The sequence below is a fragment of the Triticum aestivum genome, chromosome 6B (assembly GCF_018294505.1).
Source record: "Triticum aestivum cultivar Chinese Spring chromosome 6B, IWGSC CS RefSeq v2.1, whole genome shotgun sequence".
In the NCBI taxonomy this organism is placed as follows: Eukaryota; Viridiplantae; Streptophyta; class Magnoliopsida; order Poales; family Poaceae; genus Triticum; species Triticum aestivum.
This window is the reverse complement of record NC_057810.1, coordinates 716,351,609-716,376,902: the sequence shown is the minus strand read 5'-3', so window position 1 is coordinate 716,376,902 and position 25,294 is coordinate 716,351,609. Positions and strand designations below refer to the sequence as shown.

Sequence of the window (25,294 nt, the reverse complement as noted above, 5' to 3'; positions counted from 1 at the left end):
TCTGTTGCTAGTGCCAACGCCTCGCGAGCCGTGTAAACCTCACGGTTGGAAGGATTAGTCAAGTTTGCAAACACCACAACAGCGGAGCCCAAATACACACCGTCCCGATCTCTGCATACTGCTGCTACCGCTCCCAGTAGCCGATCTCTAGATGATTATACTCCCAGTAGCCCACAGCCTGCCCGCCGAAATTATAGAGCGGCTCAAAGCCTCATCCTCTGAGCGGGCCGAAGTGGCCCATCAATAAAAGGAGGCTCACCATCACTCCATATATGGCTCACTGAGAAAACACAATGCTCACGCCTATCCATGCATCCCCACTGTTGCTCAAAAAGGAGAATGCATGCATCCCCACATGCATAATCGTGCATATCCCGGCATAAGACATCAGTAACCATGCATGCTCTATGGCTAGTTATAGCTTGTACAAAAAATTTAACTTTTATATAAATCATGTGTTAAGAACGAATCACGGAACTTGTTGGTGTGCCTGACAAAGATACACGCACCACTTAAGCATAAGATTTGCTAGCTCCAATTGAGTTGCACGTATGTACAATTAAGCATTCATCCGTACACGTGGGCTCCACTTACATAGACTTTTTGGTCTAGTTTGATGTTGTTTCAAGCAAGGTCACTACAGACGATGTGTTATCTTGTGGATTAGCTTGCCTCCATCACCACCACCGCATAAGAAAGCAAGCGCCACCGACCAGGTCAAGAAGCCTGCTCTGTGCCTCTCTCCATTGATCTAGTATTCCATCCTCTATCTCTGGTACAGTCACACAAACGACGCACCATCATCCAGGGATGTGGCCTCGGCCACGAGATCCTCCGCCATGCAACTGACGAGGAGGCCTCCCTGAAGGCCATCTATGTGGTGTGCTTACAACGCCTCTATGGCTCTACTCTCCACATGAAGTGACATGTGGGTTTTCTAGCCGATCAAGATCGAGTAGTCAGTGGCCACATCACCCAATATTTTTGTCAATTTGTGTGTATAACTAAGAGGTGAAACTTTACTGTAGGCTAGCTATATCGGAGAGGCTTCCTGGCAGCAAGGTGTACAAGATCATAAACTAACACCTTGGGGATGTATCGCTACCTCTCATAATCCTAGCGAGAGGCAGTCTAGGGAACTCCATCTCGTCGCTTGTCCTCTGTCGGTAGGCCGTTGGCCCTGCCGATGTGGGCGTTCAGGGAGTCCCCGGTCTATCGGATGGAGATGTGGTTTCTCTCATTCTAAGATTTCTAGACAGGCCTTCACCGCCTGTCCTCGTCCTTCCGGTTGTGTTGGTAGTTTTTTTTCCAAAAGGGGGTTTACCCCAGCCTCTGTTGGAAATAATGCATCGGTTCAGAGAATTCCAAGTCTGATGCTTTGGGCATATCCTGTCACGTAACAAACTGAAACTTCATGCACACACGTTGCTGGCCGTTCGGCAAGCTGCAACTCCTTCCCGAGTCCTCTGCTAGGACGTGAGCATTATCCTGCTGTTCCTCCCGATTCTCCTGGTTCCAACGAGTGCACCGCGCTTCGCTCGGCAAGACGTTTCATTGAAACGTTGCTCGTTGGACTGCTTCCTTCCTGATCTCTATAAATGGTAGAGAGCATCGGGAGAAATATACAACACATCTTCATCTCCTTCCTCACATATCACAAGTGCTGAGCCGCCGTCGGAACGAAGCCGGCCGTGCTGTCCGTCGTGCAACGGCAGCCCGGCGAGCGGTGTCTCCGTGACTCCGGCCGCATCCTTCGACCCTGCACGGGGGCGGTCTAGAGTTTTCTGGGCAGCGTCCGCGTGACCGCTCCTTCGACGTCCTCGACATCATCATCTCCGGCGAGGGCTGCTTCGTCGACGTCCTCGACAACATCGTCTCCGGCGACCACTGCTTCCTCGACGTCCTCGTCGACATCGTCTCCGCCACCGCTGCTTCCTCTACGAGATCGTCTCCGACAAACTCCATCCACGAACACCAAGTGCACCGACGTCTAGACTGTAAGTTGCATTTGATCATTACTAGTACAAGATAAATCTGTCCATGCTCTAGCCGATTCTTCATCAGGTTTATCTAGTGCTTTAGACTGTCTTTTTGTTCCTGCTGCTAGTGTTTTCAGCCATGTCGTGTGTGTTCGGTAGATTCAGTATCTTTATGTTAATTTGTCTGTATTACTACTCTGCCGTCACTAGTATTGTAGATGGTTCTCGCTGGTTTCGTGATGTTTTCCTTTGCATGCTAATTATACAAGGATGGGTGCTATCAATCTGCTCCTTTGTGAATCTATACTGCATGCTTATGAAGAAAACCATTTGCCTGTTTAACCTGCTCTTGTACGTACTAGGTAAAGAAATTAAATTAATGACAAATTATGTATTGTGTACAACAATCCAGAAAACTCTAGACCGATTTGTCATGGATGCTCATGTTGCGGAACTGATGAAACCTGAAAAGTTTGCCGGTGACAACTTCAAGAGATGGCAGTCCAAGGTGCGTCACTACCTCCTGTCCAAGGGCCTGTGGTGGATTATCCCACAGGTTAGGCCGCTGACTCGTCAGCAGGTAATGGACTTTGAGTTAGCAAACGACATTGTTGTGGCTGTCATCTTGTCGCTCCTTGAGAACCAGCTCTATGATGTATACCATGGGTCACCTCTGCAATAGAGCTTTGGGAGGCGCTGGATCACAAGTACGCGGTCTCTGACGCAGGGCGATGGATTTATGTGGTTGAACAGTACCACGATTTCCGCATGGTGGACGGCGTCTCCGTCGTCAAGCAAGCTCATGATCTTACATCTATTGTGAGTGAGTTGGCTCAGTTTGATGTGAACGTCAATGCCAAGTTTGTGGTGGGGGGCATCATTGCCAAACTCCCTCCTTCATGGAGAGATTTTGCCACCACGCTTAAGCACAAGAGGGAGGCAATGAGGGTTGATGACCTGATTGCTCACCTTGATGTGGAAGAGAAGGCACGTGCTAAAGACACACCTTCCATGGCAAATGACGGCACCTCAAACGCCAACTTTGTGCAGAAATCTGGTGCTAAGTACAAGGGGAAACAACAGAATCCAAAGGCCAAGAATACAACCAACTTTAAGAAGAAGAAGGAAGGCATAATCTGCTATGTGTGTGGTGAGCCTGGCCACAAGGCCAATAAATGCCACAATAGGAAGGGCAAGAAGGGTGGGCAGCAGAACGGACAGAACACTGTCAACGTGGTTGTTAGCGAGCCTAGTACTGCGGGGTATGATTCGAACCCTGCTGTTTTAATGGCGTGTCAATCCGCTGAATGGCTGGTTGACACGGGAGCTAACATTCATGTATGTGCTGACCTTAATTTATTTTCCTCTTGTCAGGCTACAAGCGGTTCCCCCATCTTGATGGGAAATGGCTCAGGTGCTGCTGTTCTGGGAGTAGGGAAGGTTGACCTGAAGTTTACATCAGGAAAAATCATTACCTTAAAGAATGTGCAGTACGTGCCCTCAATAAATAGGAACCTGATTAGTGGCTCTCTTTTATGCCGAGATGGCTTCAAATTAGTTTTTGAGTCGAATAAAGTTGTTATTTCCAAATTTGGTTTATTTATAGGGAAAGGCTATGAGTGTGGAGGCTTGTTCCGCACATCTTTGTTGGATGCTGAGAATAAATTTGTTCACAACACTATTAGTGTTCTTAATTCAAATAAAGATGCATCCATTTGGCATTCCAGATTATGTCATGTTAATCTTGGTAGTATTTCCCGCATGAGCAGCCTGAATTTAATTCCTAAATTTTCCGTAGTCAGAGGTTCTAAGTGCCAGATATGTGTGCAAGCAAAGCAACCTCGGAAGCCTTTTTTGGCGGTCGAGGAAAGAAGTACGGCACCACTAGAACTAGTTCATTCCGATCTCTGTGAGATGGGTGGAGTGCTGACTAAGGCAGGGAAAAGATACTTTTTATCTTTTATTGATGACGCAACTAGATTTTGCTACCTGTACTTACTTAAAACTAAAGATGAAGCATTGAACTATTTTAAAATCTACAAGGCAGAGGTCGAGAACCAATTAAATGGAAGAATTAAACGTCTAAGGTCCGATCGAGGTGGAGAATATGTTTCAAGTGAATTTTCCCAATTTTGTGCGGAGCATGGAATAATCCATGAAGTGACACCGCCCTACTCGCCCCAATCGAACGGGGTTGCCGAAAGAAAGAACCGCACTCTAACGGACTTGGTGAATGCCATGTTAAATAGTGCAGGTATGTCTAAGGCATGGTGGGGTGAGGCTGTCTTGACCGCTTGTCATATCCTTAACCGGGTTCCCACTAAAAATAGTGAGGTGACTCCATATGAAGGATGGGGAAAAAGGAAACCTAATCTCTCGTATTTGCGCGCTTGGGGATGCTTGGCGAAAGTCAATATACCGATAACCAAGAAACGCAAACTCGGACCTAAGACGGTTGATTGTGTCTTTCTTGGTTATGCACATAATAGTGTTGCCTATAGATTTTTAGTAGTTAGATCCGATGTACCGGATGTGCCGGTAAACATGGTGACGGAATCTAAAGATGCTACATTTTTCGAGGACATATTTCCCATGAAGAATACAGGAGCATCATCTAGTCAAGCAAACTTTAATCCAACTCTGGAACTACCCACTCATGAAAATTGTGAACACACACATGTGGAGAATGATAATGAAGTGGCTCCACGAAGGAGTAAGAGACCAAGGATTGAAAAATCCTTTGGTGATGACTTCATTGTGTATCTCGTGGATGATGTGCCAAAGTCCATTTCAGAGGCATATGCATCTTCTGATGCAGAGTACTGGAAGGATGCAGTCCGTAGCGAGATGGATTCCATCATTGCAAATGGGACTTGGGAGATCACTGACCGTCCATTTGGTTGCAAACCAATTGGATGTAAATGGATCTTTAAGAAAAAGCTTAGGCCCGACGGTACTATTGAAAAGTACAAGGCAAGGCTTGTGGCAAAGGGGTATACCCAAAAAGAAGGCGAGGATTTCTTTGACACTTACTCACCCGTTGCGAGATTAACCACTATCCGGGTGATGTTGTCATTGGCTGCCTCATATGGTTTCCACGTTCATCAAATGGATGTGAAGACGGCTTTCCTTAATGGCGAGCTAGATGAGGAGATCTATATGGAGCAGCCCGATGGTTTTGTAGTACCCGGACAAGAAGGCAAGGTGTGTAAGTTGATGAAATCTTTGTATGGCCTCAAGCAAGCGCCAAAGCAATGGCACGAGAAGTTTGAAAAAACCTTGACATCCGCAGGCTTTGTTGTAAATGAAGCCGATAAATGTGTTTACTACAGATTTGGTGGGGGTGAGGGTGTGATTTTATGCTTGTATGTTGATGATATACTCATCTTTGGAACAAGCATTGCTGTTGTAAAAGACTTAAAGTCATTTTTATCCCAGTGTTTTGACATGAAGGATTTGGGAGAGGCTGATGTAATTCTAAACATTAAATTGATCAAGGGTGAGAATGGGATTGCTCTTACGCAGTCTCATTATGTGGAGAAAGTCCTAACCCGCTTTGGGTTTATGGATTGCAAAGAGGCTCCCACACCTTATGACCCTAGTCTAAAGCTTAGAAAGCATGATGGACAAGGGAAGGATCAATTGAGATACTCCCAAATTATAGGATCTCTTATGTATCTGGCTAGTGCCACTAGACCCGATATCTCATATGCTGTTAGTAAATTAAGCCGGTTTACTTCTAATCCGGGAAATGATCATTGGACAGCACTTGAGTGTGTATTGAGATACTTGAAGGGAACCATGTCTTATGGGATTCACTATACTGGGTACCCAGCGGTACTTGAAGGGTATAGTGACTCTAACTGGATCTCAGACGCGGATGAGATCAAAGCCACAAGTGGATATTTATTCACCCTCGGTGGTGCTGCTGTCTCATGGAGATCTTGTAAACAAACTATTATAACAAGATCAACCATGGAGGCAGAATTAGTAGCACTTGACACGGCCACTGTTGAGGCGGAGTGGCTACGTGAGCTCTTAATGGATTTACCAGTAGGCGAGAAGCCTATTCCGGCTGTCCTCATGTACTGTGATAACCAAACAGTTCTCACAAAGGTTCAAAGTACAAAGGACAATATGAAATCCAGAAGGCATGTGAAACGACGCCTGAAATTCGTCAGAAAATTAAGAAACTCCGGAGTAATCGTTGTGGACTATGTCCACACCTCGAAAAATCTGGCGGATCCCTTTACTAAGGGTTTATCACGAAACGTGATTGAAAATGCATCAAGGGAAATGGGAATGAGACCCATGTGAGTTACACTGCAGCGGTAACCCATCCTATGTGATCGGAGATCCCGTGAAGTAGGTAATGGGAAAAACAAGTTGTCGGTGTAATTGAAGAGTGCAATTCTAAAACCCATTCCCGTTGGAGATGCGGTACTCTCATACTGTATGGTAGGATGACTTATGTCTTAATGTGCTTTGAGGTCCTTTACAAAGGCGAGGTACTGTCCTACGGGGTACACTCGAAAAGCCACACCTATATGAGCCTGACTATGAGGTCGTAGTCTATGAGACTTGGGAACTCTCTATAAAGCTCACGAATAGACACAGGAGCATGACCGTTAAAGCTCCAACCAGAGGCCTAGTTCTTGGCGGCCCAGTATTAGCAAAGTCTTGAAGGGAAACTTGGTCGCAGAAAGCTAGCAATTCAAGGTCTCGTCCATTGTCTAGCTGCGAGTGAGTGAAACTTCAAGTTCTAGACGTTAGTTCAACCCGAAAAGGGACTATTGTCGAAAAGTTAATATATAAACAGCACTGTGGTATGATCTCTATTTCTTCTAGCTCTGGCACCTGACATTGGAATTGGTGGGGACTATTGGAAATAATGCATCGGTTCAGAGAATTCCAAGTCTGATGCTTTGGGCATATCCTGTCACGTAACAAACTGAAACTTCATGCACACACGTTGCTGGCCATTCGGCAAGCTGCAACTCCTTCCCGAGTCCTCTGCTAGGACGTGAGCATTATCCTGTTGTTCCTCCCGATTCTCCTGGTTCCAACGAGTGCACCGCGCTTCGCTCGGCAAGACGTTTCATTGAAACGTTGCTCGTTGGACTGCTTCCTTCCTGATCTCTATAAATGGTAGAGAGCATCGGGAGAAATATACAACACATCTTCATCTCCTTCCTCACATATCACAAGTGCTGAGCCGCCGTCGGAACGAAGCCGGCCGTGCTGTCCGTCGTGCAACGGCAGCCCGGCGAGCGGTGTCTCCGTGACTCCGGTCGCATCCTTCGACCCTGCACGGGGGTGGTCTAAAGTTTTCTGGGCAGCGTCCGCGCGACCGCTCCTTCGACGTCCTCGACATCATCATCTCCGGCGAGGGCTGCTTCGTCGACGTCCTCGACAACATCGTCTCCGGCGACCACTGCTTCCTCGACGTCCTCGTCGACATCGTCTCCGCCACCGCTGCTTCCTCTACGAGATCGTCTCCGACAAACTCCATCCACGAACACCAAGTGCACCGATGTCTAGACTGTAAGTTGCATTTGATCATTACTAGTACAAGATAAATCTGTCCATGCTCTAGCCGATTCTCCATCAGGTTTATCTAGTGCTTTAGACTGTCTTTTTGTTCCTGCTGCTAGTGTTTTCAGCCATGTCGTGTGTGTTCGGTAGATTCAGTATCTTTATGTTAATTTGTCTGTATTACTACTCTGCCGTCACTAGTATTGTAGATGGTTCTCGCTGGTTTCGTGATGTTTTCCTTTGCATGCTAATTATACAAGGATAGGTGCTATCAATCTGCTCCTTTGTGAATCTATACTGCATGCTTATGAAGAAAACCATTTGCCTGTTTAACCTGCTCTTGTACGTACTAGGTAAAGGAATTAAATTAATGACAAATTATGTATTGTGTACAACAGCCTCTGCATCAGAAAAATGCATACGGCTCATCTTATTAATAAAAATATCCAGCAATAGTCTCCAAGTCTCATATTAAGAAGTAAACAAATGCTCACAAGAGCTAAACAAAAAGGACAAAGCCACAACCGGCTGGCAAATAAAAATAGGAGCACTACATGCCTATCCTATTACATGACCGCCATCCAAACCGGTTGAAAATAGCCCGAACTACCATCTCCCATCGGGTAGCCGCAGTAACCAAACGCTCCCTGACCTCCTTCCTTTCAGCGAATAATAAAGTTATCTTTGTTGGTGGTCGTGCGTCTGCCTGCGAATAATTATTCCTCAAGCCTTTGCATCTCAACGGCGTGGTCTGTGGCGGTGTCGATGGTAGGCACACACATATTTTTGTCGTCTGTTCTGGAGGATGAGGCCAGGGTTCGTCGACAATGGTGGCTTTGCTTTGTGGTCCGGTCCAGCGGCGTCATCTCCTTCATGTCGGTGCACCCTCAGGTGACTGTGTGAACCCTGCAAAATTTAATGGAGGTTGGGTCTTGGATTTGCGGCTCTTCGTGTTGTGACATCTACGCCTCCGGATAGTGGCCTTGAAGACTTCATGTCCACGATAAGTAACGTTGTAGTGTATTGGCCGAAGAAGAAGATGGTCGTTCCGCACGGACTTCCTATCCGTGATAAGTAACCATGCAGGCTTTGTTGTGATATATACACGTGTGTGTGTGTGTGCACGCGCGCGTATCATTGAACCAAAACACGCACGCTCACAGGTGGCCGGTCCATGTCCAACGTCGACCTTCTCCCGTCCTCTATGCCACTGCGACCATGAGTCCACGTTCGAGACGCAGACCCACCTCCTTGCCGCCGTCCTGCGCCATTGCCCTCCGCCGCCCTCGCCTTCATATATATATATATATATATATATATATATATATATATATATATATATCAATCATTAGATTGCATTGGTGGTGTAGTGTCATTCTACGGCGTGACTGCAAGTGCATACATTTGTAGTCAAGCATCACTTGCCGTCCCCCAAGATACAATTTGCTTTGCTTTGTGCTCGGTGGTGCTTTGTTGTCACTCGCTTCGCCGCTCCTAATTAACCACTTGCTCATCTCCATGTCCAATACCGCTTCACACTGTCGTCCACTCCGCCTCGCAACTTTAACTAACAACTAGCTCATCTCCATCTGATGTGTCGCTTTGCTTTTTGCGTCTGCCGCATAGACTCTAACTCACCAATTTATCATCTATCTATTTGGCGTCACTTTGCATCATGTTAAACACCTCCTTGCAGACTCTGAAGCACCGCTTCCTCAGCTTGCACTGTTGCCGACTCTGTCTCACAAACCCTGGCCACTTTTAAGCACTTCACAAATGAAACAATCACAATAAACCCTAGAGTGCTGGTATAGATTAAATATCTCAATAAACCATTACATATTTTAGCTATTGACCACAATGTATTTCAAATGTGCGAATATTGTACTTCTTTGAACAAACATAATTAAGATAACACCTTAACTCCTATAAATATGACCTTTTGATCAGCTACCGAATCAGTCATCGCCGTGTATTCCATAACATACAAAATTCCAGGTCCATGTCCGGCGTTGCTATGCGCCATCGTACACACCTCATGGCCCTTAACTAACCACTTCCACATCCCCGTGTCCAACATCACTACACGCAATAATACACTCCTCACAAACCTTGACTACCCACTTGTCCATCTCCGTGTCTGATGTCGCTTCTTGCCGCCGTCAACTACGACGCATAGCCCTTAACTAGCTACTTTCTTGTTTCTGTTTCAGGTGTCGCTCCGGGCTGCCATCACACCACCGTTAGGACTCAAAAAATACAACTCACTCGGCTCCATCTCCGGCATTATTGCTTCGTCTCATGGACCTTAACCACCGCATGCCCTAGAATTATCTCCGGTCCCTTTCAATGAAATATTTTGATGAGGTCACTGCCTTACACGCTCCTAAAGACAAAATCTGTAGAAGGGCTTGGTGCCACTGATTAGTGACAGTAATATCGATCCATGTGTTCCACGCCTTTCTAGCTTTACTCATGACATTCCCCATGACCTACCTCGGGTTGCACCTCTTGATTGAGAGCCTAAATCATGTCCACTCCCCCCCTCCCCCCCCCCCCCCCCCCCCCCCCCCCCAGGACAAGATTTCTACTCGCCTTCTCGCTATATGTCCAGGGGATGCACTCTGGCCAAGTTGGTCGTAATCTTGTAGGTTTCGTAGAGCTATAGAAAATTTTCTATGGACATCCATTGACAAATCCACCAAGGAAAAGTGTAAGGTTAGCTAAGAACTTGCATGTCATGTGGCAGCGAGGGCACTAACGGCGGTGTTATTGTTGTTGGGGTGGTGGCGGCAGCGAGCATGTCAGACCAAAATGTAGCATCGCCGTCCCCTCGCCGTCGGTGCCACTGCCACCATCGCGCCCGTGTTCCAATCGCACACCCATCTCCTTTGTTAGGTTTTCCCAGGAACACACACACACAAACTGAAGGTGAAAGAAGATAATGAACACGTAGAATATTTTATTTGTGGCACACACACTTGCCTTTTTCTCTTGTTTCTTCTCTCACAACAATGAACATGATTTAAATGGGATTAAGTAGACGGACCAACCCAGCCAAAACGCACCCACTAACCACTACCTTGCATGCACACGCACACATTTCTGCATGCAACACACCCGGTCATGCCACTAATGGCTCGACCCACTAATTACGCCACCGGCTACACACACGTTGGCCACTGCCAAGTCTATGCAGACAACTCGAAGCTCGCATGCCATAGCTAACTATGTGTGCTTCTTCCTCAACGTCCACCTCATACTCGGTACGTGCTGCTCCACATGTGCATGCATGCTGCCACTCTCACGCGGCCTAAACTAAACACAATAATCAGCTTGAATGTGTACACATGATCACATCTCTATGTGCACAGATCATCGCAGCCTCATATTTCATAACTTAACTACATTCATGGATTGGGAATAAACATGATGAATACCTAGACAACAAGGTTAACTACAACAATCACCCCCTTAACCTTGGTGTGCTTTATGCAAAGGTCAACCTTCTAGGACGGACATGGAAATGTCGGCAATGAAATTTTGTCGCACCTTCATCTTCTAGTAGCCTCATAGTGCCAACATTGCCGGCTCCATGCAGATGCCTCCCACAGTGGGTACCCCACTGCCACCCCCATGACCATGTAATCACACCACCACTCATGGCCTTCATTGTGAGTGTACCATCACGACACACTCGTTGTCTCAGGTTCGCCACCAGTGACTCACCCCATCGTCGCCGTCGATGACGCACCTTCCCGATGACTCTGACATGGACGATGAACTCCTCATGGCAATGGCCTCCACGCCATGGCCATCACCTCCTTGCCGTTGGTGTCACGACTTACCGTGCAACATGTTCTTCTCCTTTGATCATGATGCGACTCGACAATGACGAAGAACTGGACCTCGACAAACACAAGGCTCTGAGACCAAATGTTTGGTTTGCCAAGGAATGCGCGCACACAAACTCAAGGTGGAATAAGATAATGAACATGCAGAATATATTTTTTTGGGTGGCACACACCCTTGCCTTTTTCTCTTGTTTCATCTCTCACAACAATGAACATGATTACATGGGATTAAGTAGCCAGACCAACCCAGCCAAAACACACCCACTAACCACCACCTTGCAAGGCCACACATACATATCTGCATGCAACACACCCGGTCAGGCCACTAACGGCTAGACCCACTAATTACTCCACTGGCTAGACACACGTTAGCCACTGCCAAGTCTATGCAGGCCACTCGAAGGTCGAAGCTCGCATGTTGCAACTATGTGTGCTTCTTCCTCAACGTCCACCACATGACTCGGTGTGTGCAGCTCCAGACGTGCATGCATGCTGCCACTCTCACGTGGCCTAAACTAAACATAATAATCAGTTCGAATGTGTACACATGATCACATCTCTATGTGCACAAATCAGCGCAGCCTCATATTTCATGAATTAGGGGCATCTCCAACACCGACCGTCAAACTGCCCGCATTTATCCGGACCGCGGAAGTCATCCAACGCATGCATGTATCTGTCAGCGGCGCGGTCCGTATGCACTTTCTCCCTCGGCCCACCCGATCCCCCGAGGTCCCTTCCTTCCACTTCATCCCTTCTCCCCCTTGCTTTGCATCCGCATGCTCCACCTCCGCCGCCGCCGTTGTACCTCTCCGGCCGTCACAAAGGCATTGCCGAACGTCCGCAACCAACACTGACGTGCCTGCTTGCCCTATCCACCCTGGAGCCCTTTGTACCAAGGTACACTACCCCCCCCCCCCCCCCCCCGCGGTTGACGACCTTCATGGTGGACACCACGCCCGGCAGGTGTTTGGTCAAATGCCATTGAGCTTATTTTTGAACGTTATGTCATTTTTTAGAGTACGGAGGATGGTGAGCTACTCAACCATGGAGGATGAGTTGTTGTGTGATGCGTGGTTGGTCGTATCCGCTGATTTCGTAGGCAGGAGCAAAGGGAGACCTTCTGGCAGCAAGTGCACAAACCGTTTCACGCACGAAAGCACATTGCACCCTATGACATGTACATCATTTATGAACGCAACTTGAGGTTGTTATCGTATCGCTGGTACACTATCCATACAACTGTCACCAATTTTTGTAATGTGGTTCTTCAGCTGTAGGCAAGGTGGCCATTGCACGCGATAGAGGACGAGATCGCAAGTTGTGCTTCCTCTTGCTCAACTTTGTTGATTAATTCATTCACTCAATCTTGTTCTACACATTATGTAGCCTGCCCGCACTGCCATGATGTACCACGGGACAAAAGGACGGCCATTTACGTACACGCATTGCGGGATGAAGCGAAGGGGGAGTATGTGTGGGACGACATTGTCCATTGATGAAAAACTTGTTGGACATCCGGTTAATCTAGTCGAATTTGAGACATTGTTGTACTAGACTTAATTTGCTTGCTATATATGGATGCTTTTTCCAATTTTCTATCCGACCTCCGATGAATATTGGCCGGTTTGCATGAATTTTGCCCGGTTAGTCGAAAAGTTGTTTGAAATATATGCGGGCAGCGTTGGATGGCCGGCTCCCGCATCCATGTCCATGGACTGGTCCCACTGTCCGCGGGTCGATGCGGGAGGAAATTTGCGGGTCGCCGTTGAAGATGCCCTAACTACATTCATGAATTGGAACCTGATGCACAGAATGCACTCAGCATCTCTAAGGTGGCAACTTTCTTAGCCGCGTGGTTTAACGAGAAAGGAAGGTCCTATTTTGCAACACAAAACCAATTTCTGCTCCCAACCGCCAAAGGCATGCACAAGACGGGCACGTCGTGGCCCAAGGGGCCACGGTGCGCGTATCTGGGAACGTGATAGACTTCCTATTGAGGGACATGCAAAGCAGCGACGAGGTGTTCGTCGTCATGCTCAGGCGGTCCGGCAAAAAGTACTAGGATGCGAATGTGGCATCATCTGGGCCATACAGTTTAGGAATGTTGTCGCTCTCTAGTCCAGTGAATTTTTTGGGACCATTATGATCATGTACATAGACAAACGCCACGAAGCATGAGGGGTCGTCCGGGACACCGGTTCCTCATCTTGTGTCTGCCTTGTGAACCCTAACCAATATTAATCGTTTCACAAATGAATTGATCACAGTAAACTCTCTAGAGTTGATACATATATTAATTGTTGCAATAAAAACATTTGAATGTTTTAGTTCCACATGATGATATCTTTCTATACTAGTATGGCACTTCTTGTAAAAAACATTAAATAACGCGCTAATCCCTATAAATATGATTGTCTGATCGCCTACCGTGTCCGACATCCATTATCTGTATCCCTTAAAAAAACCTTGTTTGTCTCTGTGTCCGATGTTGCTACGCACCACGTACACTCCGCCTCGCAGTCCCTTGAATGACCATCCATCGTGCCTCACAACCATTAACTAACCACTAGCCTCTATTCATGACATGTTTCGCTTCGTGTTGCCATCAACTACCCATTGCAGACCCTAACTCCCCGATTCCTTGTCACCGTGCACAGCATCGCTTCATGACATCGTTTGTGTCACTCTCAGGCCCCTAAGAACACCTACTCGGCTATGTGTCCGGTACTTCAAGATACTGCAGGGCCCTCAAACACCATTTGCCCAGCTCTGTGTACAGCGACACCGCACCGTCGGACTCGTCCTTGCAGAACATAATGACTATTAGAAATCACTTCACAAATGAACTAATCACCTCAATGCATATATAGTGGGTATAAATTAAAAATCACAAGAATCGTTTGCATCTTTGAGCTTCACGCAACAATCTTTCAATCTAGACATATTTATATTTAATGCCTATGAAATCATTATTTCTCACCTGCCTTGTCCAACATCGCCTCGCATCCCCTATGACACCAATTACTTGGCTTCCTACTAGGTGTCCACTTGCTCTCTCTGTGCCAGGTGTTTCTTCATGAAACGTCCATGATTCTTAGTAGATCCGAACTCACTATTACCCATCTCTTTTTCATGTATTGCTTCACTCCACTCTGCATCACACATCCTAACTCACTAGTTCGTCATCGTCATGCACAACGTTGCTTCATGCTATCCTTCGCAGCACTACCCACACTAAAACAGCAGGTGCCTCGCTCTGAGTTCGGTGTCGCTTGGCGTCATCGTCGACTCCACGTACCAGTCCCTTATCATATGCTAATATTAATAACTTCATGGATTAAGCAATCACCTCATTACATATACTGGATATATATTAATTATTGCAAGGAACCGTTCGAATCTTTGAGGTTCACATGTCGATATCTTTCAAACTAGACCAATACTTTCCTTTTTTTTGGCAACCATAAAATAACACCCTGGTGCCTATAAAATCATTGTTTGCTTGCCTACCGTATTCGACATCGCCTCTCATCTCGCAAGACACACATTTCTTGGCTTCATGCCAGACGTTGTTTCACACCAATGTCCACTGTATTGTGCATCCTCTAACACCCTAATTGCTTGGCATCGTATTTGACGTGTGTGGGTTCATGCCTTGGTCAACACCACTGTCGGGGGCCCTAAACATAAACTTGCTCGGCTCTATGTCCGACGTTCCTTAATGATGCCGTCAACTCCGGCTCACTGGCCCCAACCACTAAGAATATTAAACACTTCACAAAGAAAATAATCACCACAATGCAAAGAGAGTCGATACATAAATTGATTATTTTTTGAATTTTTTAGCTCCATCGGAAGATTACTTGTCAGTTCTTTGTGAAGAACATGAAATACCTAATGCCTATAAAATATCATCATTTGCTTGCCTACCGTACCCAACTTCTCCTCGCATCCCCTAAGACACACCCTGCTTAGCTCTATGTTCGGTGTCGCTTTGTGTCACCGTCCACTCCGCCTCGTATCCCATGAGACTCCAACTGCTTGGTTCAATGTCTAGCATGGCTTCACATGGTCGTCCACACCACTGTCAGGCCATGTAAAAAAGCTGCCTCGGCTCTGTGTCTGGCATCGCTTCGTGCCACCATCGACTCTGCCTCATTAACCCCAAGCACTAAAAACATTAAAACACTTCACGAATGAATTAATCACTGCCGTGCTTGATAAGTGGATATATTAAATGTTCCAACATACAGTTTGAATTTTTTAACTCCACGTGAGACATCTATTCCAGAATAGACCAATTCTTCATTATTTTGGAGCAAATGTAAAATAAAACTACATATATCATGGGTTGTTCCCCTACCGTGTCCTCATCCCCTAAAATTTCAATTGCTTGGATGTCCAACGTTGCTTCGTATCGTCATACACTCTTCCTCGTCGCACTTAAGTAACCACTTGCTTGTCGCCATGCCAGGTGTTGTCTCACACCACCTTTAGACCGCTTCATAGACGTGACTTATGAATTGATCTGTCACTTTGTCCGGTGTGACTTTGCATCAAAGTCCACACCAGCTCGCAGCCCATAATACAGTGAACCCTAAAGTGTTGATATAAATTAACTATTTCAATAATGAAATTTTAGCTCAATACGACAATATATTTCAAATAATTAAGCGAATATTGTACTTACTTCAACAAATATAAGATAACACCATAACCCCCATAAATATGACAATTTGATCAACTACCTTATCGGACATCGCCTTGTATCCCCTAATACACAACTTGCTCAGCTCCTTGTCCGGCGTTGCTACGTTCCATATTATCAAGGGTGTATTTCATCCAGCAATCAGATATTTTTTTCACACAAGAAATAGTGATTCTCCGAATAAAAATATAGCATGGGAAGTCCACTCCTGTGTTGCTCCTGAGTGGAACTGAGGCACCCAACCTATGCACTCGCCTCATGCCACCAACGGTCGGGCCTTTTTTTCATAGCGCGGTAGGCAAGATCTAGCAAAGAACGCGCAAGACCTGGCAACATGGCCATTTGTACTGCGGAAGCTTCCCCGGCGACATGACAGCTCGGATCCCATGCAAGGTAGCATGAGGGTGGCGCGGAGGCGTGTACCAGAGCGGTCGGATGTTGGAGTTCCGTCGCGCGCGTGTGTGTGTGTGTGTGTGTGTGTGTGTGTGTGTGTGTGTGTGTGTGGCAACTACGCATACTAGAGGTGGAGGATCAACAGCATATGGTGCTCCTTTTGAGCTCATATACGGTGCAGCTGTTCCAGATCACCACACGTCGTACGTTATGGTGCTCCTTTTGAGGATCAACAGCTGGGTGAGGCCTGGCCAGCGGACGTGCGGTGATCAGTGGTCGGCTGCTCGAGGTCTCCCAAACAATAAATCAGTAACGCCAAGATGCATGGAAAAAATAAGAGCATCTATAGCCGGTCTCCCCAAACGCTTGGCCTGGCGGACGACCTGGTCGGTGACCGGTCACAAAATCATGACCCTGATAGGCCCCTCATATCGGCTCTATACACTCGGCCTGACTAACAGCTATCATATCCCGTCCATAACTGGGGCAGATATGAGGAGGTCCGGTCGTGCTCGGGCACATCCGCCACGTCAGACTGACGGGCAGAACCCACATGAACACATGTCTAAGCAAAAGGGTCCGGTGAGAACGTCGCTCCAGCATGTTACCCGAGGGGCCAAATCTGGCTATTTAAGACAGACGGTGGCACCCAACCCTAACATGCCCCATTTTCCCTCTCCTTCCCCTCCATGCAACCACTGTCCAATCTGCTCGCCCATCGCTGGTAGTCATGGCCCGGAAGTGGATCACCACTTATGCCATGCTCACCACGGAGCGCGGTTGGAGCTGCTCGAGGAGATCCGGGCGAAGTGCAAAACACATATCAGCCTCTGGACCCGCCGAACTAGGAGGAGGAGGAGGAGTCCGAGGAGGAGGCGTGGGCACATGCACAAGAATAGGAGTAGGCATCGGACGCGGTCATGAGAACACGGAGCCGTAGGAGGAAGAGGGTGTTGGCGAGGAGGATCAAGCGCCTTCGGCTGCGGGCTTCGCCATGGCCGACTCGCTGGCGGAGTTCAAGGTCACCCAAGCAAACTAGGCGACTGAGCAACAAGCCATCCTCGACTCCATCCAGTCGGAGCTGGAGGTGGAGGCCAACCGCCGCTTCCTCTGCCGGGCAGCTGTAGAGCGCGACGAACTCTTCATGGATGTGGAGTCCGACGAGGGGCCGGAGATGTGGGAGGCCAGTCCATCCGTCACCACCGGCACGGATGTCGTCTACATCTCCGACGACTAGTAGTACATGGGTTATTTTGTGTTTGGATGGGTAGTATGGATTTGAGGGTGTAAGTTTGTGGTATTTGGTTGTAGCGGATAAAATATGCGAGGTGAGCAGGCCCTGTCGGCTCACGTTTGCCATATGTGATTGTAGATGCTTGTAAGAAGGTACGAATGACTTCAATAATTCGTGATGTTTTATAAATACATTGTAACGTCATTGATCTCAAGCTTGCTCTCTTCAACATACTCGTCGATGAAACTGCCCGCATGCCAAGTTGGCTGGCCAGCTTCAAACCTATGTATGAAACTCCTTTTTTTTGTTTTTCTCTAGAAATTATATTCCCATATATATGATACAAACACGATATATCAATTGATGGATCGACCTATAGAATATCAATCGTCACCTCGCAATTGTTGTTGCTGCTTTAATAGACATCGTCGGCGGCGGTGAATGAGGGTTAATTCATGGGTGAGCAGCAAATGGCCTTCCTTCGCTTCGCAGAGTTATTCTATCAACCCGGTATTGACTCTGATTTAGTCCATTGTTTATTACAAGTACTATTTTGAATGGTCCATAATTATATTCACATATATATGATACAAAAACCATATATCAATTGATGGATCGACCTATAGAATATCAATCATCACCTCGCAATTGTTTTTTTGAGCTGCTTTAATAGACATCGGCGGCGGCATTGTAAACCCCTCCGGCGACCAAGGGTTAGAGCATGCTTGGATACGTTTTAGTCCCATGACTAAAAGTAGTGGGACTAAAACTTGCTAGTCTCACTCATGCTTGGATTCAAGTACTAAAAAGACTAAAATCTAGTTATTGAGCATTTATTATCCTCCAAACCCTCCAATCCAGAACTAAGGAGAGGAATTAAATGAGGAGAGAGAGAGCTAATACATATTTTAGTAGGTTTCCCATGACTAAAAGATTTTAGCCTCAAGACTAGTCCTAGCCTCTCTTTAGTCAGGGGTGCTTGAAACTTTAGCCTCTAAAAAGACTATTTTTAGTCAGACTAAAAATAGTCCCTTGTATCCAAGCACCCTCTTAATTCATGGGTGAGCAGCAAATGGCCTTCCTTCGCTTCGCACAGTTATTCTATCAACCTGGTATTAACTCTGATTTAGTCCATTGTTTATTACAAGTACTATTTTGAAAATATCTATCCCCCTTTCATAATATTTTCAATTTATGAAACTTTCATATAGAGTTCTTACTTTATGTTATACGTGTTGTGATAATCAAATAGTGATACCCGTGGAAACTCCAAGACCCCTCTCTTCCCAGTGAAACAAGGTTGCAAAAGACAACTAGAGAGGCAAATATTTTTTGTTTGTTTCAACAGAAACATCCGCACTTTGTTGTATTGATTACAACTAATCAACATACAATCCCCACCTGCCGGATCGAAATGACAAAAAAGACCACCTCTGGATCAAATTGACAAAAGAGACCCCCACGGTCGTGGCGGCAGGCGCGCCAGGCAACACGTGGAACCTGCCGCCACGCCGTGAGGCGGCCGGCCCCGCCGCCACGCTGCCAGGCGGCGAGTCGCTGGCGACAGGATTCCAGGCGGCAACGGAACGGTGACTGGTCTGGTGGGCCACGCCGCAACCATTTGAGGCGGCCGCCACTGTACCTGTTGCGCTCGGGCCGACACACTGCTACTGCCACACGCGGGACGGGTGGGCCCCGCCGCCACCGTGTGAGGCGGCCGGCACTGTAGCTGTTGGCACTGTATTATGTGTACCACACACTGGAGCGCATTTGCTTGAACCGGACATAGCAGCTTTTTGGTCGTCCAATCAGCCTAATCACTAGAGATGATCTTAGCTAGCACCGGAAATGCATCTAGTCAAACCCGTGCATGCAATGATGCCACTCAGTGACCCAACCCGTGCATGCAATGGTGGCAGCAACTACAGTTCCGGCCGCCTCATACGGTGGCGGCAGGGTCCACCATACCCATGCTCCGTTCCGTCCTGTGTGGCGAGGGGCTGAAAAACTATAATGCACAGGCTGCCGCCTGGCAGCGTGGCGGCAGGTGCCACGTGTCGCTTGGCGCGCCTGCCGCCACGGCCGAGGGGGTCTCTTTTGTCAATCTAATCCAGAGATGGTCTTTTTTGTCATTTTGATCCGACAGGTGGTCTCTTTTGACAAAAAATCCAAAAAGAAATGACTCAATATACAATGTCACTGTCACCAGATCAGGTCTGGAGCACAAATAATGAAGACACAAACGTTCACACCTAACTCATAGGCCTCACATGAGGATGAGGATGAGATTTTGATGACAACATTCATCAAGACAGTGCAAAAGACATCCACAACTCTCTGCCATGCCCGTGGGACATGACAGGAGCTTCTAGTCAAGTCAGCATTACACAACATCGACAGCTGAAATAACATCCAAGAATAGGAGGGAGGCTGAAAGCAACAAGGTTCACCGAGAGACGGTAATAAAGCATAAACTCTGACGTGGGAACGGGTTTAACCCGTCTGCCAAACTGACTAGTACCACTCCAGTTCTTGATCTTCTTCTTCTTCTTCTTCTTCTTCTTCTTGGGCCTATTGCCGGTGCAGGCACGCATAGCATCTGTAGATAAGTGGAAACATTAGGATGTGTAAGATCAAAGTGTTGTCAGACTGCACACAAAGTTAATTGATCAGATCAAGGAAGATTTGTCACAAACTACTGTAGAATAACCAGCGGAATATAAAAGATTGGGAAGGGCAAAGAAAACGACATAAAACCTAATAGAGTAAATTGTACAGAAGTACCACAATTGGGGCATTGGAAGCAGATTGGTACCAAGTTTGGTAATTTTTACATGTCAGTACCAAGTCTGGGGCTAGCCGTTACAAAAAGGTCTAAATCGTGTATAAACGCGTATTGACGGTGTATCTGACCGGCGGGGCCCGCCTGTTAGCTGCTGATGTGGCAATTTTTTTGCAGAAACCCCCCCGCACCTCCTTCCTCCTCAAGCGCGGCGGCGCCCGATCTGGATCGAGGGGAGGAGCCCCCTCGAGCCCAGCCTCCTCCTCGCCTTGCCGCCGGTCGGCCACCGGAGCACCACCACCGACCACCTAAACCAGGCCGTCCCCGCACCCTGCCTCTCTTCTTCTCTTCCTCCTTCCATTCTTTCTTCTATCTCTCACCCAGAGCTCTCTCTCTCTCTCTCTCTCTTGCCCACTCCCCTTGGACAGGAGCCCGATGCCAAGCCACCATGGATGGCCTCCGTAGCTCCTGCCCGACGCGCCGATACGCGTTGGAGAGCCTCGGATCTGTCTATCCCCTTTGTCCCTCGACGCCGGAGCCCCTGCACCGTGTCGCCTCTTTCCCGTTAACCACGATGCCCCAGCGCGCCCGCGCCACCGCGGGGCTCCTGCTGGAGAAGCTCGGCTGAGGAGCTGCACCGGGTTGCCGCCGGCAGGCTGCGCTGAACCCGCGTCGCTTCGCGTCCCCTCGTCCCAGCCGAAAGCATGCCGCCGTAGGAAGCCGCACTCGCGCCGTCGTAGGAAGCCGCACTCGCGTCGCCGCTCCGCCTCTGCCGAGGGAGTCCGGTAGGGGAGTTGCGCCGAGTCACTACCGGCGAGCCGGGCCGAGCCAGCGCCACCGCAGGGCTCCCGCCGGAGGAGCTTGTCGGGGCCGCGCCGAGCCGCTATCGGCGAGCTGGCGCCGCCTGGGCCCGCTTCGCTGCGCTTAGGACCGGCTAGTATTCTGCGGCCGGGGGGTGTTTCTGCAAAAAAAATGCCACGCCGGAAGCTGACAAGTGGGCCCCGCCGGTCAGATACACCGTCAATACATGTTTATACACGATTTAGACCTTTTTGTAACGGCTAGCCCCAGACTTGGTACTGACATGTAAAAACTACCAAACTTGGTACCAATCTGCTTCCAATGCCCCAATTGTGGTACTTCTGTGCAATTTACTCAACCTAATATGACTAATCAGAATCCACCATTGAGGCTCTCATTGATGGGCATTTCCCAACTTTAGATTTCAATAGGTTCCTTCCATTTAAAGTTCTACTACAGTAGTAGCATGTCAAGATCCTAAGATAAGTACTATCAAACATCAACAAGCAGCATTTTGTTTTATTTGATAGCCGTTAACAAGTCAAAAATCTAGCTAGCATTGGGATTCTATCAAACAAAACATGTACGCACCTCCGTCATGTCACAACAGTAGCGTGGAGTATGAAATCTAGCTAGCACAGGAGTATATAGGAGGGACAAGAAAGATCATGGTAAAGACATGATTGTGGTGGACAGAAGACCACCACCACAAACAACATGACAACATAACCAGACCCAAAATCATTGCCTCAATGGCCACAGGGAGGGAGAGAGAACACCAGGGACTCACCAGAACCAAGAAATGTTGCAGCGAAACAGTTGTCATCTCGCGGCGGGGGAAGCCGTCGCAGCCAGGGTGGTCGCCAAGGAGCAGCTTCTCTGCTGAGCCATAAGTAGCCGGACTTGGAGGTTGCAACGCAGCCACCACCATCCCTTTTGCCCTGCACAGGTAAAACACTTGAAAATTTAATCCTTAACACTAAAGCACAACACATAAATAAGATTAATTCTGGGAAAATGGCAGCACCCGTTCTATCAAAATGGTAATCAAGAAGAGCATGATTAATCCTACAAACAGCAGCACTACACAACACATAGGCATTTTGTTGTATTTGATAGCCGCAAGTCAAAAATCTAGCTAGCATAGGGATCCTATCAAACAAAAATGAACAAAAACCAAATAATGTCGGAACAGTAGCATGGAGTAGGGAAATGGACTAACTAGCGAGCACAGAAGTATAGGAGGCCAATTTCATAGATCATTGTAAGATATCCAATTCGCTAATTGAGTTGTTGCACAAGCAAGGATATCCAATTTTATGTAGCATACAAAAAATGAATGATGTGAGAGTGGTCTTCAATTATAGACCTCAAGTTACGGAAATGTAGCAGAGGCCCTGTCGTACTTACCTAGATAGCTGAGAGAGAGTGACGCCCAGGCTGCACCATCGGTGACACAAGAGGTGCGGTTTGACCGGGAGCTGTACCCCAGGATTGAGTTGAGCTCCAGGAGGAACCGTTGTTGGTTGATACTGAAATGTAGCATTAATTTACTTGTCAACAAGGAAAAAACTCTAGTTATTGACAGGGAGAAGCACTGCTTATATAGACATCAAAGAAAAACAGTGAGGAACAAGGCATGTGTTATAAGAAGCATATGGGTGCCCAATACACATACATATTGTCATCTCGTGACGGGGGGAAGCCGTCGCAGCCAGGGTAGTCGCCGAGGAGCAAGTAGTCTGTTGAGCCATAAGTAGCCGTACTTGGAGGTTACAACGTAGCCACCGCCGTCCCTTTTTCCATGCATCAGGTAAAACACTAGAAAATTTACCCTCAACACATAGATAAGATTGATTCTGTGAAAATGGCAGCACCTGTTCTATCAAAATGGTAAACAAGAAAAGCATGATTAATCCTATAAACAGCAGCACTACACAACACACGGGCATTTTGTTATATTTGATAGCCGCCAGTCAAAAATCTAGCTAGCATAGGGATCCTATCAAACAAAAAATGTACCAATACCAAATTATGTCGCAACAGTAGCATGGAGTAGGAAAATGGCCTAACTAGCTTGCACAGAAGTATAGGAGGACAATTTCATTGATAAGATGATGGTAGGATATCAAATTCGCTAATTCAGTTGTTGCACAAGCAAAGGATATCCAATTTTATGTAGCTTCCAAAGATGAATGATGTGAGAGCGATCTTAAATTATACTCCCTCCATTCCTAAATATAAGTCTTTGTAGAGATTCCACTATGGACTACATACGGAGCAAAATAGATGAATCTACACTCTAAAATGCATCTACATACGTCCGTATGTGGTTTATAGTGGAATCTCTTCAAAGACTTATATTTAGGAACGGAGGGAGTATGTATCAAGTGATGGAAAATGTAGCAAAGGCCCTGCACTACTTACCTAGCTAGCTGAGAGAGAGCGATGCCGAGGCTGCACCATCGGTGACACAAGAGGTGCGCCTTGACTGGGAAGTGTACCCCAGGGTTGAGCTCGAGGAGGAACCGATGTTGGTCATACTCATCGACATGCAAGTCGTGATTCCTATTACAAGAACATGATCAATCTCATACATCACATATCATTCATCACATTCTTTTGGCCATATCACATCACATAGCATACCCTGCAAAAACAAGTTAGACGTCCTCTAATTGTTGTTTGCATGTTTTACGTGGCTGCTATGGGTTTCTAGCAAGAACGTTTCTTACCTACGCAAAAACCACAACGTGATATGCCAATTGCTATTTACCCTTCATAAGGACCCTTTTCATCGAATCCGATCCGACTAAAGTGGGAGAGACTGGCACCCGCTAGCCACCTTATGCAACCAGTGCATGTCAGTCGGTGGAACCTATCTCACGTAAGTGTACGTGTAAGGTCGGTCCGGGCCGCTTCATCCCACAATACCGTCGAAATAAGATTGGACTAGTACCGGGGAACGTAGCAAAAATTCAAAAAAATTCTACGAGTCACCAAGATCTATCTATGGAGAGACTAGCAACGAGAGAGAGGAGTCCATCTACATACCCTTGTAGATCGCGAGCGGAAGCGTTCAAGAGAACGGGGTTGAGGGAGTCGTATTCGTCGTGATCCAAATCACTGAAGATCCTAGTGCCGAACGGACAGCACCTCCGCGTTCAACACACGTGCAGCCCGGTGACGTCTCCCGTGCCTTGATCCAGCAAGGAGAGAGGAAGAGGTTGGGGAAGACTCCGTCCAGCAGCAGCACAACGGCGTGGTGGTGATGGAGGAGCGTGGTACTCCAGCAGGGCTTCGCCAAGCACCGCAAGAGACGAGGAGGGAGAGAGGTAGGGCTGCGCCTTGGAGAGAATAACTCGTGTGTTGGGCAGCCCCTAGACCTCAACTATATATAGGGGGAAGGGAGGGGGATGCGCCCCCTCTAGGGGTCCCACCCCAAGGGGTGCGGCAGCCCCTAGATCCCATCTAGGGTGGCGGCCAAAGGGGGATAGGGGAGGCGCACCTGGGGTGGGCCTTAGGGCCCATCTGCCCTAGGGTTTGCCCCCCCCCCTTCTCTTGAGGCGCCTTGGGCCTTGGTGGAGGGGCTCACCAGCCCACCTGGGGCTGGTCCCCTCCCAAACTTGGCTTACGCAGCCCTCTGGGGCCGTTGGCCCCACCTGGTGGACCTCCGGGACCCTCCCGGTGGTCCCGGTACGTTACCGATAGCACCCGAAACTTTTCCGGTGACCAAAACAGGACTTCCCATATATAAATCTTTACCTCCGGACCATTCCGGAACTCCTCGTGACGTCCGGAATCTCATCCGGTACTCCAAACAACATTCGGTAACCATGTATATCTATTCCCTATAATCCTAGCGTCATCGAACCTTAAGTGTGTAGACCCTACGGTTCGGGAACCATGCAGACATGACCGAGACAACTCTCCGGCCAATAACCAACAGCGGGATCTGGATACCCATGTTGGCTCCTGCATGTTCCACGATGATCTCATCGGATG

General features: G+C 47.7%; 1 protein-coding gene across 1 annotated transcript; it reads left to right on the top strand.

Moving 5' to 3' along the window:
• The first annotated feature begins 2,689 nt into the window (after positions 1 to 2,689).
• Positions 2,690 to 3,703, top strand: LOC123135137 (uncharacterized). Its single transcript, XM_044554236.1, has 2 exons — positions 2,690 to 3,241; positions 3,354 to 3,703. Exons 1-2 carry the CDS (start codon positions 2,748 to 2,750, stop codon positions 3,376 to 3,378), a joined length of 519 nt encoding a protein of 172 aa, XP_044410171.1. The 5' UTR covers positions 2,690 to 2,747; the 3' UTR covers positions 3,379 to 3,703.
• The last annotated feature ends 21,591 nt before the right edge of the window (positions 3,704 to 25,294 follow it).

Bases quoted from the DNA above. Each gene is read 5' to 3' on its own strand.
- LOC123135137 (XM_044554236.1), top strand. From the start codon at position 2,748: ATGGTGGACGGCGTCTCCGTCGTCAAGCAAGCTCATGATCTTACATCT. The intron at 3,242-3,353 runs GTATGATTCGAA...TCCTCTTGTCAG, and splicing joins AGCGAGCCTAGTACTGCGGG to GCTACAAGCGGTTCCCCCAT.